The sequence below is a fragment of the Anoplopoma fimbria genome, chromosome 16 (assembly GCF_027596085.1).
Source record: "Anoplopoma fimbria isolate UVic2021 breed Golden Eagle Sablefish chromosome 16, Afim_UVic_2022, whole genome shotgun sequence".
In the NCBI taxonomy this organism is placed as follows: Eukaryota; Metazoa; Chordata; class Actinopteri; order Perciformes; family Anoplopomatidae; genus Anoplopoma; species Anoplopoma fimbria.
In genome coordinates, this window is record NC_072464.1 from 20,842,277 (window position 1) to 20,861,848 (window position 19,572).

Consider the following 19,572-nt stretch of genomic DNA (forward strand, 5'->3'; position numbering starts at 1 on the left):
CTAAAACTTGTCTTTTATACCTTCTCTGTCTTTCTTTTCCACACTCCTGCTTGTCACCCTTAACACGACCTCTGGCATTTTGAAGGAGAGTGTTGGTCTACTTTTTCTCCTCCTCCCTCTGAGCTGGCTGCCCCGTGGCCGGGTTAGAGAGGTGGGTCAGGGTTGAGCTTTGGGCCAGCATCGGCACCCTGTCATTAAGGCTGAGTTTACACTTGAACAGACTTTCTATGGGAAGTGGACCCTGAGGGGGAAAAAAACTCATCTTAGCTCACCTGATTGATTGTGAGAACTTTCTTCTAGATTGTAGAGATTGTAGAGGTCTCATGGTTTCAACACATATGCAAATAAACACAATAGAAATGGTCTTAGCCAATGTGTTTTTAACACGTGTTTGGGGTCCTGTACAGGTATGACTGAAATCTCAAACTGCACTGCCTCCTTCTCTTATACAAGGTTGAAAGTATTAACAGAAATGATAGGAAAGTCAAATGTATGTTCAGAAACAAAATCAGATGTTTATAAAGACTATTTTTCAGGAGCAGACCTATTTTAAATCCTTATAAAACATGTTGATATAAAGCGATATGATAAGGTCAGTGTTAATATAAATCACTGTTGATTTGATGAAAATACACCGATTCGAGGCCATTAATAGTTTGAATCCATCTTGGGATGTCAACTCTCTCCCCTCATTTCCTGACATCACTCGGGATTTAAAAAAATTATAAATTATAATTATATTAGCATACTTAACAGGTAAACAGGAAAATGTTCAGGCTATTATTAATAAATTACAAAATCAGACAGAGGCAGCAGTATTAGAAAATGTTAATCCAATCAACAGAAAAAAAAAAGTTTCTGCAAACAACATGATATCATATTAGCCTCAATACAAGGCTAATATGATACGTTTTTTTTATAAAACAACTGGTTAGGTTTAGGCAACAAACCCACAATCCTCAGTCCACATTCAGCATAACCGTGATTTGCAGAAATGTACAATGCTGAAAAATACTGAGTAAAAATACTGAATACGAGCAGAGCGGGTTAGACGCTCCACTATAGCAATAAAAAATATCATGTATTTGTTCCATCAATCTACCAGAGTGCGTTTGGTGCTGCTGCTGGAAACGGAGTTGATGAGAGCTGAAAGACTAAAATTGGCTATAAATGACCATAGAGATGCAGATATAACTGATAAATTTTTGTGGTTATATCACAGATAATAATCCCTTTACATTCCATTTGAATAATTAGTGATGTAAATGAAGTAATACTGCTTGTTACACACAGGTTTGGGTGAGTCGTTTCTTCAAAGCGCTTGTGTCAACTCTTTAGCGTTTACCTAAAGAGTTACTACTGCGAAGGTCACCTCAGGGCAAAGTTTCTGTTCTGTCCTAGATGGTGGAGCCTGAAGGAGTCTGTTTCATTTTCAGCAGTGCCTGCAGGGCATCAGTGGAATCAGCCCGCATAATTACTGCCCAACACACTGTCCTCTCTCTGACAAAGGACAGGGATGTTCAAAGTCCTTTGTTTTGGCACCACGCCCGGCGTGTGTGTGCGTGTGTGTGTGTGTTTGACAGAAAGTAAGAAACTTAAAAAAGATATTTCATGCTTTCTTTCACTGCTCCGTCCATTCTTGCCCAGATTTATGTTCTTTACGTGTTGTCATTTTGTTAAACCATAAATTAGAGTAGGATTGGCTTTTTAAAAGTGCATGTGTTTAAATCATGGATCTAGTTCATTCCGTTAGTACAGTTAGTAAATCAAGCACCAGATGCCTAATAGTGGTAGCCAGGATTTGTCTATAAATGCATCAGATATTGCACATTCACCTTTCACCAGCAGAAGGATAATAAAGAACTGTCAAATTAAAATATTTAATAACCCCTCTTGTAAAAGCTAAGCTCTCTATCTGTCATCTTGTCCTCCCTCAGCACAAAAATAAACAGGCAGAGAAAAGTTCCACAAGAGACTTTAACAAGACACTGCATGTCCTCTCTGAACTCTACTGAACATATCTGTCATGGACCGAGAGTTATGAAGAGTTTAAGTGAGTTTAGCTACAACAAGTCAAAGTGACAACGACGCGGTTAAATCCTTTCATCCCCACTGGTTGGTGACTGTTAAACTGTCAAACTAAAAATTAAAATCAAAAATATATATATATATTTAAATATATTTTAGTCTGGAGCAATTTTATGTTTTTTGTTTTTTTGTTATTACATCTAAGGGGCATGTGTTTTAATATCCATCATGAGGCTGTCACTGAAAACAATATCCTCCATTTTAAGTTCTGGGAAATAGTCTCGCACGCAATCGATCACTTGTCGTCACTTTATTTATCTAAAAACCTGTGAATAACACCTGATTAACAGTGAGCATGTTTTACTGGTTCTATTACGTCTGTCAGACTCTATAGTGTGCAAGAACTTGTTACAATTGTTATCAAGACCTAAAAGTATTTTTCAAAGTTAGATTATTTTCACCAATTTCCAATATAAATGTTCCAAGAATGTTGTTGAATTGTTGTAATTAGTTTCCTTAATCAAGACAAAAGGCAGCTCAATGTACACTTCCCTCATATGGTGTCTTTACCTGTGCAGGTGAGTGGGAAGCCAGTGAGGGATCACGTCCTTATCGCCGCACTAGTGAGTCTTTCTGATGACTCTGGTCAGAATATATTGGGGGATAGAAAACATGTCTAATTTCAACAGTTTCTGATCCTTCTCTAAATCTCTAAAGTATTATTTCAGCCTCAGCTGAGGGCTCATTGCTAACGGTGCTCATGGTGTTAACAGTACAAACTAGGCCCGGCTAAGTCAACAAAGCAAGGAGAAGCTTAGATAACAACACACACAGCGGGGGAGAGACTTCCTTATCTGCTCAGGTAGACGTTACTGCACTATATCTTCATATGACTAATAGTCACTTGCTGCTATATTAATGCTTAGAATGACTATTTCTCCTCTAACTAAGCTTAATTTAAGTAGCCTAATCTAGTTTAAAGCACTTTTAACTTACATTTTTTGTTTCATTATTTATATAAAAGACATGAATCTGTAAGTTCTGTAATAAATCATAACCTGCGAGCTAGTTCAGGCAGCTTTCTCTGCAGCTACACTCACATGGCCTTCTCCTATCACTGCAACATAGAAGCAAAGCAACCTTTGAGGGGACAAGTGGCATCTAGGAGTAAAAAAAACTGAAGTTTTGCTCGGACTGCGTCAGCTGGCAGCAAAAGGAAAGCTCATTCAGAGAGGCATTTCCTGACTGCTGAGGTAATTAGGCCCATCGAGCCTCAGACACACAGGAATAACCCAATCTAGCTGTGGCCACGCTAATTAGACTCGTTAGTGCTCTTTTTTTTCTTTTCTTGTTGCTCTCTCTTTGTGCAGGTCGCCAACATTTATTCCGTAAAGGAGAGAAACAGGAAATCCATGTCCGTGTTGTGTCAGTTCCCAGCTCATTAGGCAGCAAAATAATATTAGTGACTGTTATTAGATGAGAAGAAATCATCGCTGGCAATCATCTGGGTGATGATGTTAAGGGAGGGAAGCAGGGGAGAGAAAAACATCTTCCCTTCAGTGGAGTAAAGGTCAGGAAACACACACACACACACATAGACAAGCCCCTACTGTTGCCGTGATGTCTTAAAGAGGTAGAGTCTATGTGGAATGCATGTGTGGGATAAATTGTATGTTGTTTGCTTTTTTTTCAGCGGTACATCAGGATAAAGGCTTACAGATCATCCTAACTCGTGGAAAAACTGGACCATTTTGGCCTTTTGTCTCCCTCTCTACCTGCCAGAGCTCCACTGAATCGTTCATCATCATTATGGTCATTACTGCTCCCCTCCTCGGGGCTGTTGTTTGGGGATAAGCTCCAAGCTTAGACACTGTCTGCGGGACGCTACGGTTCTGAGGTCAACGGTTTAAAACTCCACCCTGGTTCTGAGCTCGTGGGGAGAAAGAGAGAAAAGGAAGGGAGGCAAACACACAATTTTCAAAACACACAAAGACACAAAGCACACACACACGAGTGAGGCAGACTGTGTTCAATCCTTTCTTCCTCACTCATCAAGACAGTAATTGCTGGAGGGGACCTTGATTTCTATTGGTCGGAATGAGCAGCATTATCACATATCATCTCTGACATTCACTGGAATGCAGCTGGTGGAGAGAGAGAGAGAGAGAGAGAGAGAGATGGGGGCGGTTAAAGGTCTTGCCAGACCAGCTTGGTTTAAAGTGGTGGTGTGTGTGAGAGAGAGAGAAGCAGGAAGGAAAGAATGAGAGACAGAGCGAGAGAGAAAGGGGGAGACAGAGGGGGGAGAAATCTGCAAAACAAATCAGCACAGCGTCTGTCGCACACACGCACAAACTCCAACACACACCAACAACACAAACACATCACCATGCAGCGGGCGGAAAACAACCGACAAACAGCAGTGACAAAAAAAGCTTTCCGCTGTCGTTCACAGCCATTCGTAGCCATGGCAACCGGGCCCCGGGGGCCAGATGTGTATGCGCCGACTTGAACGCACAGTCAGCAAGTATGCAAGTAAGTTATTGTCATGTGACTGTGAGCTGGACTGGCCCGGTCTCAACTCCTGTGACTTTGAGAAGTGGATGTGGACACAAAGTTTGACCCAAAGCAAACAGCACAGTTGGCGGAGTGTCAATGAACGCACCTTTAACAAGCAAGGAGGGAAGATATGGAGAGGAAGGAGCCTCAACACACACACACACACACAGACACACACACAGACACACACACATAACACAAACCGGTGTTACAACACAAACCGACCACTCAGAACAAATGTTAAATATCTGTGCTAATTCAACCCAATTTGAATATATGCCAGTATTCAAAATGTACAGTGTTAACAGCTTGAAGGTCATGATGCAAAAATACATTTTCCTTTAAAAGTGCATTAAAAATGTATTGCATATGTAAATATATGTATTTGGATTTATTTACAGATTGTTAAATGTGCGTGCATGGACCATCTGATATGCACATTGGGTTACATTTGTATGGGGAACTTTTTCTGACTCTTTTCACAGCCTCTGATCCACTTATGCTCATTGCATCAATGTGCAGATGGAAAACTGGGACTCCCGTGTTTTCATTATATTTCTGTGGAGTTTCAAAAAGGGAGAGGCTCTGTTTATTTGTATGTGGAATGGAAAGTGCATCTGTTAAAAGAATTTACACATTTAGAAATCATATTTTTATTTGTGGATCATGCATATTTCTTTATCAGTATTGAGGCTTATTTCAGAAATACTAAATATATAGACTCAGCTGCTGCAGTGATTGGTTGGCGCTCTACTGCCATTTGGGATTTATGTTCCCAGAGTGGAAAAGAGAGTTTTTCCTCGTCTGAATTAAAGATCTAAACCTAGATAATGTCTGTTTGTAAAGTACAGATTGGAAATCCCTCTAAGTCGAGTGGCATTCTTGATTTTTGGCTAATATGAATACCATTGACTTGACTTTGGTTCAACAGCAACTTAAGGTTGAGGACAGGAAAAAGGGAAATCTATTAGAGCTGCGTAGTCTCCTCACAGCTCCAGGCGTGTCCTCTCTGCTCCACAGACACTTGGCGCTGTCAGAAGGGAAGTCTCCCTGCTTGGCCCATAAATCAACATCAGTGAAAAGACACGCACACACACACACACACACACACACACACACACACACACACACACACACACACACACACACACACACACACACACACACACACACACACACACACACACACACACACACATAAGTGTTAGAAATAGAGCACATACTACAAAAATGCACCTAAACCTTTAAATTAGACATTTTTAGTGTCAGTGATTGAAGAGCTGCCTTTTGAGAAAAAGATTTTAGTTGTCGTGTACGACACAATCACTTTCTTTATATTCAACTTATTCACACTGTGTTTTTGGTTCAGAATGTTTAACAAATTAGATTTTGTGATAAAACTGAATCTCACAAACAGGATCACTTGACATCACATGTTTGCACAATAAATAGCTTCGGTAACTAACAACTCAACAGTCACAAGTTCATACACAAAACGTTGCTTAGCAGTAGTCAAGGACAGCAGCATTGTCATATCTGAGTGCTGACCACAGTAACAATCCAAAACCACATCCTCTGCATGATGTAAGACTCATCACAGGACTGTAAGAAAAAGCTCCAAAGTATCTGAAAGGGAAGTATTAGTAATGGAAGATTCACTGTCTCTGATGTCTCATTTCACAGGGAGTGTAATGGCAGATGATGGACAGGACTATTGGGGTTTTCAGATATTGACAGTTTGTATTTTCCAGAAAATCATATCTATGAGTATGACTTGGGCGGAGGAGTCTGTGGCGACAACTATAAGCTGTAAATGGAGAGAAAACCAACGATGCCAGTACCAAGTGTAAAGGTTTTCCATTTTTCATTAGCCTGATATTACATGCATGCATACACACACAAACATATGGCTATCTGGATCTCAGTTAGCCATCTGGGTTGGTTCTCATGATTACAAATGTTCCACTTAAGCCAGGCTAAGCTTACCCGAGTTACTCAATAACCAAGCACATGGTTTCAGCTGAGGAAATGACTTTTCCAGTGAGGTGACATGTGTTAATCTGTTGAAACTGTCTGGCAATGACAGAGGGAAACACGGACAGACTCTCAAACAGGACAGAAATGGCTCCACCTAAACTTCAACACTCAAAACAAATACTGTGTCAACCACAGAATGTGTTTAGGTAACATTACTGGTGACCATTTCCCCCAGCTTTCCAGATTGATTTCCTGGACATTTCTTTCAGTCCATGCTCATTTCATGTTTGTGTTCTCTGCCCATGGTGGGAAATGTGATCACTCTTGCCATGTTTAGGCTCTGTCCTGTGGTTTCCTCGCACTTGGAAAGTCCTGAATATCTCTAAAGGGAGACCCCGAGGAGGGAACACTACAAATGTTGATACCCAAGGCTTAACCCAGACACCCTGCAAAGTAATCTATTTCACACGATGTATTTGTGATGTCACTACCCACAGCTCATGATCATGGGTGAGAGTTGCAACATGGATTGACCTGGTGAATAGGGAGCTTCACCTTCAGGCTCAGCTCCATCTCCACTGAGGTCATGGTACAATGAGGTCAACAGAGGTCAGATAGAGTTCAGATGTCGCAAAATGTGACTCCTCCTTGTGTCTACAACTTCTGACCATGAAGATGACATGCAGACTCTGGTTGCGGAGTAAATTCTTTCAGAGGTTGGAGTTGAAACCCTTTTCTGTCCAAAACCTCAACCAGATGTTTACGGTTCACCCTCATTGAACATTTGGGTTTCGAGGGTTTGACAGATTCCCCTGTCACATGATGTAACTCACCACCTAATGGTGATCAGTTGACAACTCTGCTCCTTGCTTATCCCAAGAGTCTAAGGCTGTAGATCAGAGAATACAACCACAAAGTCATTCATTGATCGTTGACCAAAGCGTGTGGGTATAAGCTACAACAATGAACACCTATATGCTTAAACATTCATTCTAGATGGTCCGTGACGAGCACAGTCAAATAAAGAAAAAACAAAAAGATGACTCAGTTTCAGTTCTGGTGACCCGGCAGATCTGTGCAGGTCCCGGGTGGATTCATGAACAGGACATACAGTTAAGATAAGATAAGATAAGATAAGATAAGATAAGATAAGATAAGATAAGATAAGATAAGATAAATTTGCAGGCTTACAGCAGCATAGAGTAAAGTGCACACAAGAGACATAGTAAAGAAAGACAAGATAAAAATAAAAAATGAAAAATAAAAAAAAACAAGTATTATAAATAAGCAATAAAAACAGTAGAAAAACAACAATAACTGAAATATAATATTTACAGACAGAAAAAACTATTTTAACTATTATTGCACAGTGTAATGTATTAAGACTCCAAAAACTGCTGTTCAACTATAACAAAATGGTTCCTTCCTTCCGCTAATGACAGTTTTGTCTCCTTCCCCACTAGGAAGATGACATTACATGCACACAAGATCTAGTTTTTGGAGCCAGGGATCAGTACAACAGGACCCCCCCTTCCTTGGACTACCACCCAGTTGGCAGCAAGATCCTCTCCCAGGCTTTGCTCCAGGAAGGGGGTCCCGGTTCCTCTCCTGAAGACACTAATCCATAGAGGTCTTTGAAAAACACTTTAAGTCTGGCCCCTCACCTTGGACCAAAATGCCTTGGGAGACAATAACAGGAGCTGTTGCCCTTGACAACACAGCTTTAAGGGTCATAGGGGCATGCAACAACCCCCTCTCCATCCACTACCTCAATTCTCAGAGAAGACATACTCTTATATGTAACACATTTAGTTTATAAAACTACACTCGGGTGTTTCGCAGACTTAAACCCCATGTTGGGACTTCATCATCAATTCTAGGTGAACTTGGATGATGTGCTGACATACGGTCTTGTAATCCTCTCTTTGTCTCTCATCACTGCTGCCTGTACATCTGCGTATCAGCTCGTCAGTGTGTCAGGAGCTCCGCCACTCCGTCCTCACGTCTGTCAGCAGCTCGGCTCATAAGGCTCCTCTCAAGATCCAACGGGCGACTCAATTAGGACTCGAACAAGGCAGGTGTCAGGTGGTCATTCGCTGTGTGTGTGTGTGTGTGTGTGTGTGTGTGTGTGTGTGTGTGTGTGTGTGTGTGTGTGTGTGTGTGTGTGTGTGTGTGTGTATGGGGGATCTCTTTCACTGCAATAAGACCATTCTCTTACTCTCTCCCTCTCTTTTTTTTCTTTCACCACACACACTTTCCCTCCACAAACTGATATTAAAAAACCAGCCAGCCACACACACGCACACACACACACACACATGCACACACTAACCACATGGTGATTAGTGGACACTATTGCCTCTGGACTGTTATGACTGCTTAATATAACTACCATAAAAATGTTTGGAGTGCCGCCAGCTGTCTGTCTTTACCACCACAGGGGAATAGAAGCCCTTGTGTTTGTGTGTAGTTACTATTAAGTGCTCACCCATAGACACAACAGTGCTGGGTTGATGCTTTCCTTCATACCAGCATTGCATTTTGCTGTATGTTATTAGGCTGACATTATTACATTCTCCTACTTAAAGTGGCCCTTTTATGCTTTTCCTTTTTGTGTTATATATATTTTTGTAAATGTAAAATGTCCGTAGAATGTAAAACCTGAAGTCCACCCCTAAAAGGAGTTACCCTCCCCCTCAGAAGCTCCTGAGCTCCTGAAACGGCTCCATTGAATTCTCTCCTTCACTTCCGTAACTTTATGAGGTCACAATGTTACGGAAGTGACGTAAAACTCCTTCCGGCTAGTTTGGCCCTCAAACAACAAAAAAGAGAGAGACAAGAGTTTTTTTGAAATGTGAAATGTTGACCAATCACAACAGAGCGGGCTAGCTGACCAATCAAGAGGGTGAGAAGAGGTGCAGCCAGGATGAGAAAAACAAGGAGGATTATGAGAATTAACCAATGTAAACATGTTGTAACTGTAACTTGAGATAAAAAATATGCACCCGGAAAATAGCATAATAGGGCCTGTTTAAAGCTTTCTGTTCCCGATGATTTCATTACTTCTCATTACCAATAACACTCACACATGTCTACAAATGGGACACAGTTGTCGTGGCCGAGTGGTTAAGGCGATGGACTAGAAATCCATTGGGGTCTCCCCGCGCAGGTTCGAATCCTGCCGACAACGAACATTTTGGGCGGCTGTGGCACATGAGGTAGAGCGCTTGTCTCGTAACCACAAGGTTGGTGGTTCAAACCCCTCTACCGGCAACATGCCGAGGTGTCCTTGAGCAAGACACCTAACCCCAAGTTGCTCCCCGGGCGCTTCATTGCAGCCCACTGCTCCTCCGGGATGGGTTAAATGCAGAGAAATAATTTCCCCATTGTGGGACTAATAAAGGCTTAATTATTATTATAAACTCATAAAACCACACGTCATACACGTATTCAGGCAATTTTCACATGTACTTACCACATCATTATGCAAAATCATGCTATTACATGTAACATTCCTGCACTGTAATCACACTTACAAACATATAGGATGGCATCAATCACCCCGACTACAGCAAAATGAGCACACACGCTCCTGTTTCTACTGTTTGGACAAACGCCGTGGACAATCCCTCGTCTCTGTCCTGGTGGGATGACACGAGATGAGCAATCAATCACATCGACCGGACAATGTCTCCCTGAGGTGTCCCTCTGTGGTCCCTATAGGGGATCAATCACACTTATTATCTGCTGCATGTGTTATTTGAAATGTGATGACATCAGCCAAAAGTAACCCAAAAATAGTTTGCTGCAACTTCTGCATTTTATGAATCACCGGAGTTTCTGCTGATTTTTCCGCAACTGCAGAAGCTGTGACTGACTCATACACTGTATCTGAGTGTTTAAGATGGACACACACACACCATACAAACACACTAACACTGACTAATGCTTGTAATACCCTGCTAGTCTAGACGTCTTATCTCGCCGCTGTAATCATAAGGGGCTTTTTGGAACAGGCAGACCAGGTGTGGATTAAAATGTGTGTGTGTGTGTGTGTGTGTTAAAAGTCATTCTGAGAGTCACTTTGTGACAAATTCATGGTGATAAACAGTGTGTCAATAGAGGGGCAAGGCAGAGAGTGTAGGGTGAGTAATATAACAATGCATACACACATACAGCCAAGGAATAATCAGAATAGTTTTTATTTAAATGCATCCGTTTTGCCAGCTGATAAACTGACTTGACTACCATTTAATGTGAGCAACATGAAAGCTGTTGGAGGTGTTAAGGAAATCTTTAAACGTAAACTTAAAACCTGCATATTCAGCCAGGCCTCTGATTAAAAACAGTGTAAAGACAATTTTTATATTTATATATATTTTTTACATTATATTATCCACTTATTGCATTGTATAAAAGTTGAAAAATAGCTATTTCATTGTTATTTTATTCGTCACTTATTTTATTGTATTTTAATTCTATATTTGTTTCATTTATTTATTAACTGTTTTACAAATATTTTTGTGGTTATAGCTTTTAACTTAATTTACTACATTTTTATAATTAAACTATTTTGGTCTAATATTGTCAAATGACTGAATTGTTTCGTCTTTTCTGTTGTTTTCACAACATCCTTCCTGTCTTTATTCTAAACTCTAAATAAACACAGGAAGCAGCAGGGAAGAACGACAGCCAGAGACTGAACACGTATATCATTTTCATAACCCTCTTTTCAAGAACATTGAACTACGAGCAAAGGATGGCATCCAAATACATCGTGTGAAATCTGAATTGTGCAGCGCTGCATAGTGTGCTGAGCTGTTCTGGCTAGTGGAGGCAGTGAGAGTGGGCTGGGTGACTGTGGCTGAGTGAACGGATCATTACAACACATGGAAAAAGTGACCATGAGGAAAATGAGAGTGAAGCTGAGCCGTCTGCGGTTCTAAGGAGTCCCTCAGTTTCTGAGAACTTAGAGCTTCTGGTCTGCCGCAGAATGATGTAGAACACAATAACACACAATGCACACTTATTCTATTATGTTGTCTTATTATAGAATGATTTATTTACATACTAGTTAAATAGAGTTTTCAAACCACTCTTCTCTTTTTCTTTTATGTAAGTGTGGTTTACGAATTAAGCATTTAATGTATCTTAAAATGACAGGCTAACATTATAGCTTTAATCACCCGTGGAAACCATGCATCTCCAAAACAGTATCTTTTTATGAGCTAAGAAAATCAGCTGCTTTCAGCTTTGCAACAATGGATTCTTCAGATTATCCAGAGGCTTTTTTAAAAAGTTGATTTAAAACACTGTTACAACACACAACATTGTTAGATTTTGCTGACAGACTGAAGGATTCTGTAAAATAATAAACAACATTTTCTTCCCTTCTAGGAGAGTCTTCAGTACTGATGCAGCTGAAATAAAGTTCTATAGTCTGATACAGAAAGAGGATTTAGGACATAAAGCGTGATAAGTCTCAACCTTATAACCAAAGTCTGACAAGCTTCAGAGCTCGCAGAGCAAATGTTGAAGTTTTAAAAATGTGTGAGATCAGAAGTGCGTGTGTGTGTGTGTTTGTTTGTTTCAGTCTTATGCATCAGCCAGCATCGTAGATGTGAAGATCTGCTGCAGTATTTTGGGGGATGTGTTTTGTTACCATGGCAACGAATGATCCTAAAAAGCTGATTTGGTCAAACAAGTCTGAGAATTCTCTCAGCCCCGAATACGTCATCCTTAATCATGTAACAGTACAGACACGGGGAGTCAACTGAGCTGTGTTAATATGATTTATTAAAGTTTTGTACACTACTTTTCCACATAAACTAACAATGTACAATTAAATAAGACTAAAACAATTCAAAATATATGTGATTTTAACAGCTGATTCGAAACACTTAAAATGCCTACACATCCAATCATAAAGTTTAAACTACAAACATATGATGTAAAGGCAAAATGTCTACAGAAAAACTACATGTCCAGTTTTCTTTTACTGAGGTCACTTTTGCTCCTTCCAATTAGAAGAGAAAGAGAGCGAGAGAGAGAGGGTCAAAGGGAGACATAAGTGGGTTAATAAAAACACGGACATCCCTCTATCAGAGAGGGATCAATGGAGGCTGACAGTTAGACCGGCTGTTCTATCGATCCTATGAGTCCGGCAGAGTGAGCATCACAACCAGGGGCGAAAGCGATACAGTATTGGATGCACGTGGCTGCAAGTTGGCTGAGACCGGGCCATTCAATCTGACTGCACAGCATGATGTCATCGAGCACAAACACAGGTCCGTGTGCACTTAATCTCCTAACGAGCACTACTAAACACACACCGACACGTCAGAGACTTTCCTGTTAATTCTCCTTATGGAGTGGAAGGAGTGGGAGGTCTGGCAATGAAAGAGGATCTGGGATTCCTTGCAGGACTGAGACGAGCGTGGGGCGTCATGAGGTCAAACAGCAAGGAAGGAAAGGGCTCATGCGTGTTGTCATAGAGGCTGTAGGAGCACGCACACACACACACACACACACACACACACACACACACACACACATACACACAGCAGGAGGTTGTGCAACAGTGGCCGCCTCTGAAGAGCGTGGGCAGTCAGGTGGGGGATAATTCCCCCCGGTCACAGTCCCAGCATTCCTCAGGAGTTAAAGTTATTGCCGCCCGTCACATCCAAGCGTCGGTCGGGGTCAGGTGGCCCTTCCTGCCGGCGTCCGTGCGCTTTTTTTTTGGGTGACAGACGATAAATGAGGAGGAAGTCCAAAGGAGCGAGGGGCCGAGTTTTCAAGTTCACGACCCCTTCCTTTCTGAGTAACGCTGCTCCGAACCCAAAAAACAGGACGGAGACGTGTGCGTGCGTCAGCGCAGACGGACGAGAAAGGCATAAAAAACAACAACAGGTTGTGTTTGATCCCCATATGGGGTCTGAGACAGGCTCCGGGAATTCATACTGGCACTGTAGTTACCAAGACAAGTGTAGCGCAGTCACACACAAGATCACAGGCCTCTTGTAGACCACATGGTACAGTACCTTTTCCTAGAGGGACACTACGGAGCAGCTAAACATTATTACACAACACTGTAACGGACTGAAGGCTTCTGTAAAATAACAATAATGTAAAATAGCTTCTTCCCTTTAAGGAGAGTCTTCAGTACTGATACAGCTGAAATAATAAAAAGTTCTATAATCTGATACAGAAAGTGGGTTAAGGACACATGGTGACAAGTCACAACCTTTAAACCCAAAGTCTGACAAGCTTCAGAGCTCGCAGAGCAAAATGTTGAGGTTTTAAAACATGTGAGATAGGAAGTGTGTGTGTGTGTGTGTGTGTGTGTGTTTTTGTTTGTTTGTTTCAGTCTTATGCATTGGACAGCATCGTAGAGGTGAAGATCTGCTGCAGTATTTGGGGGATCTGCTTGGTGTCCATGGCGACGAAGGATCGCCCCGCTGGAAGGGTCTTTTGGAGTCTGAGTTAGAGACAAACACAGATAGAAGTTGGAGGTTGAACAGAAGGACTGAGCTTTTAGCAACAGAAACGTTATCCCAAATGAAAAAGACAGATTTAGTTATTTTATTTAAACGCTCTCCGTCTGATGGCACTCTTTCTTCCTCTGTTCTTTCATTCCCCCTTTAACGTGCACATACCTCTTGTTCAATCACTAGTTTGTCCTCTACATACAAAAGGACACACACCAGCTTTGGCAGTCCGTCCCAAAGCGTCCGTACATAAAATGACATATCTCCATAGCTTCCCCATAACTGAATTCCTATGCTTGCGTGCTTCCATGTCAAGTGAATACATCATTCTCATTCCTCTCCTCACGCTCTGACTTGAACCCATAGACTGTATATATATATATAGTTTTAAACATCTTTCAGAGTTAATTTCTACCCGCCCTTGGCTTCTGGAATGAAAGACTAATTCCTCCGGTCGCTGTTTTAAAGTTGTTTTTTTTTCCTCCTCTCTTGTTGTTCCTGCAGTGCAAAACCGGTCATTGTCACTGTGAGGGCCCTTAAGCTCTGGACTGCGCTCTAACCATGAAGTCAGAGGCTCCTCAGAGCAGACAGAAGGCTGCACTTAACCCTCTTTTGTCCCCGCCTGCAGAGCTCAGGACCTAATCTGGGATGTGACCACTGAGGTCAATAAGACCAGCAACATGAGTAGATTAGGCCTCAGAGACACTAAATTGTTCTACGTCACTTTGAAGTCTAGTTGTTCTTTATTGGGTTTGGATGACCGGCTACAGTCCAGATGAACTTTGAGTGGAGGATCTTTAGCAGGATCCTTAAAATTGACTAAATGGCTGCTGTTCAAATATAAGCCATTTTGAGTTATTTACATGGACTCCATCTCTTTTTCCCTGCTCATCTTTCATTACTTCCTCTCCTCCCCTCAACCTTTTCTCTCACATCTTTCCCTACCAGTTCCCTCATCTTATTTTTCACTTACTTCCTGTCATCGTTATGTTTCTTTGGCTATTGCTTTTTTTTTCCTCCCCTATCACTTTTCCTTCCCATTTCCTCCTTTGCACCCTCAACTTAACGCCACCTTAATAGCTCCGCCCCTGCCTCCTACTCCACCTCCTCACCTTTCGGCCTGATCGCCGAGGGATCCGATGAAGATGGCGAAGGCGTTGACCTGCGGGTCGGAGGTCAGGACTTGGGCGAAGCGCTCGGGCCGGATGCCGTAGCGCTCCAGGTTGGCGTCGCTGAGCACCACCACGAAGTGCTCGTCGGCCTCCTCCCGGGCCAGCTCCTTGATGCTGGCGTCGGTGCCCTCCAGAGTGTAGTCGCCGCTCATGCAGAACTGAGAGTGGGCATGCATGTTCTGCAGGGTGAGGGAGGAGGAGAGAGAGAGAGGAGAGAGAGGAGAGAGAGGAGGGAAAGTTTAACAAGAGGTTGAGATAATCCTGACCGAACCCTCGCTGTACATTATGCAGTACATCTCACAGGTGGAGAAGTTGTTTTTACAGTGTCTGACCCTGGGAAGTTGAGGAACTGCAGCTGCAAATAGCACAAAAGGTTGTACCCATAGGCTCATTTTAAAATGTATATTTATTTTATTTTATTGGTTTATTTGGTAGGGACAGTGCACATTAATAAAACAGTTCTGGAAATGCGCCAGAGTTAGCCAAGAGGCTATTTTTCATCTGTATTCCCTAGACAGATGTTTCAAAGTCACCCTAAAAACAGAATATAAGATTAAAATGACAAAATGATGCATTATTGACCCTTTACAAAGGTTACAGAAACAACAAAAGAAGAGAGAATATTGATAGAAGTAGTAACATAATTCAGGACACCCTTGTAACCTTGTACTATTAAAGACAAGCCACACAGAGGCTCGTTCAACAACACATACGAAGCAAATAAATGAGTCTACTATATGATTTGCCACTTGAGGAAAGTGAAAATAACTGCAACATCTTTGCAGCACTGTCCAAGTTAACGAGAGAGAATAAAAGCATAAGAATGCAAACCATCGTTTCTACTCTGTTTGGGTCGGTATGTGTGAGAACAACAGGTGTACAGAGACCGGACTGATTATGAAAGTGTACCTTGAGGACTTTGAGTCTCTGTTTGTTGTTCTTGGGGACTTTATCCGCTCTGACCAGCTCGATGTCGTAGCCGTCGCCTGAGTGGCCCACCACGTCGTACTGCGAAGAGGAAACGGTTAAATTAAGAGAAAAAGTGACAAAGATACAAATGATACACGTATCACACCACATGAACGTGAATGGAAACAATGACAGTATTCTATTGTTGCGTTGGGTAAACCCCTTGTGTCCTCCTCATGCACGGCCTGGAATAGTACCGAGGACTGAGGTGTGAAGACTCAGGTGTGACGGTGCAGAAATGTCAGATCGTAACTCATCGCAGACTATCCTCGCTGCAGCATGTTGACCCTGTCCAAAGTGTACACGCCTCCCATGGACCATCCGTCACAGCTGGCTTCCATAGACCCGGGTCAGCCTGGCACTGTGGGCTCCACTCAGCTATTCCAGGACTCAGGTATTATGTGTGTGGGTCATTTCTAATACGGGCAGTTATGACTGTGGTGGTCAGAGGTATGCGACTGCAGGTCTCATCTGTTCATAACGCTGTTGCTGGGTAGGAAGTCAAATCTATTTCCTACTGTCGTTTTTTCCCCCAGTTTGTTTTTTATACGCATTTAAATCCGAAATCCTTACATTTAATTCAAAATATGAACAGAAAGAAAAATCACTAAAATTACGTTTTTTTTGTTCTATTTATGGCTTATAAGTGGGGTTTGATGGCTGTTATGAATAGGACATTAATCTATAAAGTGCCTAGTTGTTGACCTACCACCAACCACAAACCCCCCCCCCCCCACACACACACACACACAACACACAACACACACACACATACACACACACACACACACACACACAATGCAACACTGCACATAGCAAGGGCACACACAAAATGTCGCATGAGTTATCAGATGCACTTTTAAGTAAGGGGTGTTACGCAATGAAAGAAGTTACACGACGTGAACAGCAGCATGGAAGTGTGTGTGTGTGTGTGTGTGTGTGTGTGTGTGTGTGTGTGTGTGTGTGTGTGTGTGTGTGTGTGTGTGTGTGAGACACTGATATGTGATCAGTATAAGGTTGGCTTGAGTGTCACTTAGGGGCCAAGAAGTCTGTCTCTCTTTAACTCTTTTACACACAGTCATATCTCCGTCTCTCTCTCTCCTTCTCTCCAGGCTGGGTAAAAAAAAGTATCACTATGACCTCAATACGTTTGGAAAAGTAACACAGTGCAGTAAATATGGTGTCACCTCAGTAACATAAACTAAAATAGATGTAGCGGATTCTTTGGTCCAAATTGAATCTCACCTTGAAGCGGTGCTCGTAGCTCTCCAGAGCCTCCATCACCATACACACCGCCTCCATGGAGCGCTCCAGCCTGCCGTCCACGCCGTTGAAGCGGTACATGCTGCCCGACACGTCCACCAACACCCGCAGGCGCTTGGGCTTCTGCTGAGGACTGCCCAGCTGTAAACACACACACACACACACACACACACATAAACATAAACACACACACATATATATATATATATATAAAACGCAAAACCTACAAAGGAAATCAGCCACGAGTAATGAAAATACCTACTTTTGAAAGTGTTTTTGAGGAATTTGGTGTAGCTTACTTAAAAATAACATTCAACCCAAGGACAAGACATTAAACTGGTGGCAATTACTTCATGCCAGACCAAAGATATGCAAAGCTTGGAGCTAAATGATGTGGAAAAACATGGCATGCATATTATGGTAAGTGTGTGTTTGTATGATTAGTGTGGGAACTATCTCTGTGTGCTGTGTGTGTGTGTGTGTGTGTGTGTGTGTGTGTGTGTACTCAAGCATACATGTGAAATGTCCACAAACTGTGTGTGAAGCACAGGGTTTAATAATAATCTCACACACACACCACTGGAATGTATCGTCTGACGGATAAAGGTCAGAAATATGTGTGTTAGTCTGGGAGTGTGCGTGTTTTTGGAGGTGTGGCTCTGGAAAAACAACGTGTGGTTTAAATATCTGTTACACACACACACACACACACACACACACACACACACACACACACACACACACACACACACACACACACACACACACACACACACACACACACACACACACACACCTCTGGGTCCAGCTCTCCCCTGCGTTTGTATATCGCCTTCTCTCCAGTCAGACCATCAATGATTTTAGCATCGTCCAGTTCTCCCAGTGCCTGGTTCTTCAGCCACTGCCGCTCCTTCCCTTTAGCCTGCAAACACACACACACACAACACATGTTATGAACTAATCAACCAAATAAATAAACACATTTCAAAATGTGTCTGGGGACGATGATTTCATTTTGGTGGGGCAGATTGTGAAACATGGAAAAAAAAAAAAGAAAAAAGTCCAGACAGCTGTAATGAAGGCTGACACATTACAGACAACAGGAAAGATTTACAGTACAGACAGTATGAGTGGAGAAAAGGAGCTTGAGGCCAGTTGCACATACATTTTAAACCCCCCCCACCACCACCAAACACCACCTTTCCTCCCACCTACGCCCACAGAACAACAAAGGCAGGAGGCCGGGGTCTCTTTGAAGCTCTGACCCCGTTTCCCTCCACTTTCAGAGGCAGAACCAGCTTCATGGCCAGGTATGAACACACACCAGGAATTTGACTCTGTTTATTTTTCTATCTTATTACCTACACAGAAATAAATGTTAAGCAGCTAAAAACAAGGACAACAAAGCTGTACAAGAGTTAACATTTGGCTATTATCTACGTTCCAGTAAAGAACAAAACAAAACAAAAATATATATATATATATATATATATATATATATAAATATAAAAAATAATCCACAAAAAATAAAATAAATTAAGGTTCACAAATGTATTTCTGATTCATTATTTATGGGTTTAAATAAATGTAAAATAAAAATATGTGAAATATATGTGATTTATCATACATCACAAAATACATCTTCTCTGTGACTCCATACATGTCAGTTTACAGTATATTTAGTATATGCAGCAGCTTAGATTTATATTTGGAAGTGATATTTACATGTCACAAAAAATAGTGTATATTTAAACAATGAAATATCAAATATATATAGTGTCATAACTGTTCATCAGAGAGTCGGCCTGTGGGTAATAACTTGTTTTTGCGGTGGTCACATGATAGGAGGGAGACTAGAGGTAAAGCGGCATCACTTTCTCTCGTCTTCAGGTTTCTCCCTGAGGAAGGAGAACTCCTTTCACAGAACAGGAGGTGAACAAAAGCAGGAACACCATCCGCTCCTCCACACCCACGTCAGGTCATGCTGATCAGGGCGACGATAGTGAGTACTGAGATGTGTTTTTACAGAACACATGACACGTGTACACACACAAAGGAACAGAGATTGGCAATCATGTCACACACACACACACACACACACACACACACACACACACACA

The 19,572-nt window shown here is 41.9% G+C and overlaps 1 protein-coding gene and 1 non-coding gene across 2 annotated transcripts in view; one reads left to right on the top strand and one right to left on the bottom strand.

Moving 5' to 3' along the window:
- Positions 1–9,669: 9,669 nt before the first annotated feature.
- On the top strand, positions 9,670–9,751 carry trnas-aga (transfer RNA serine (anticodon AGA)). Its single transcript has one exon. It is a non-coding gene; the product is annotated as a tRNA-Ser (tRNA).
- Positions 9,752–12,357: 2,606 nt separating this feature from the next.
- vwa8 (von Willebrand factor A domain containing 8) overlaps positions 12,358–19,572 on the bottom strand; it is a 65,966-nt gene continuing 58,751 nt past the window's right edge. The window contains exons 41-45 of the mRNA XM_054615185.1: positions 18,249–18,374; positions 17,435–17,593; positions 16,130–16,228; positions 15,161–15,399; positions 12,358–14,038 (exon numbers count right to left, since the gene is read on the bottom strand). Coding sequence (XP_054471160.1) covers positions 13,930–14,038; positions 15,161–15,399; positions 16,130–16,228; positions 17,435–17,593; positions 18,249–18,374 — 732 coding nt within the window. The 3' untranslated portion in view covers positions 12,358–13,929. The remainder of the gene's footprint in view (positions 14,039–15,160; positions 15,400–16,129; positions 16,229–17,434; positions 17,594–18,248; positions 18,375–19,572) is intronic.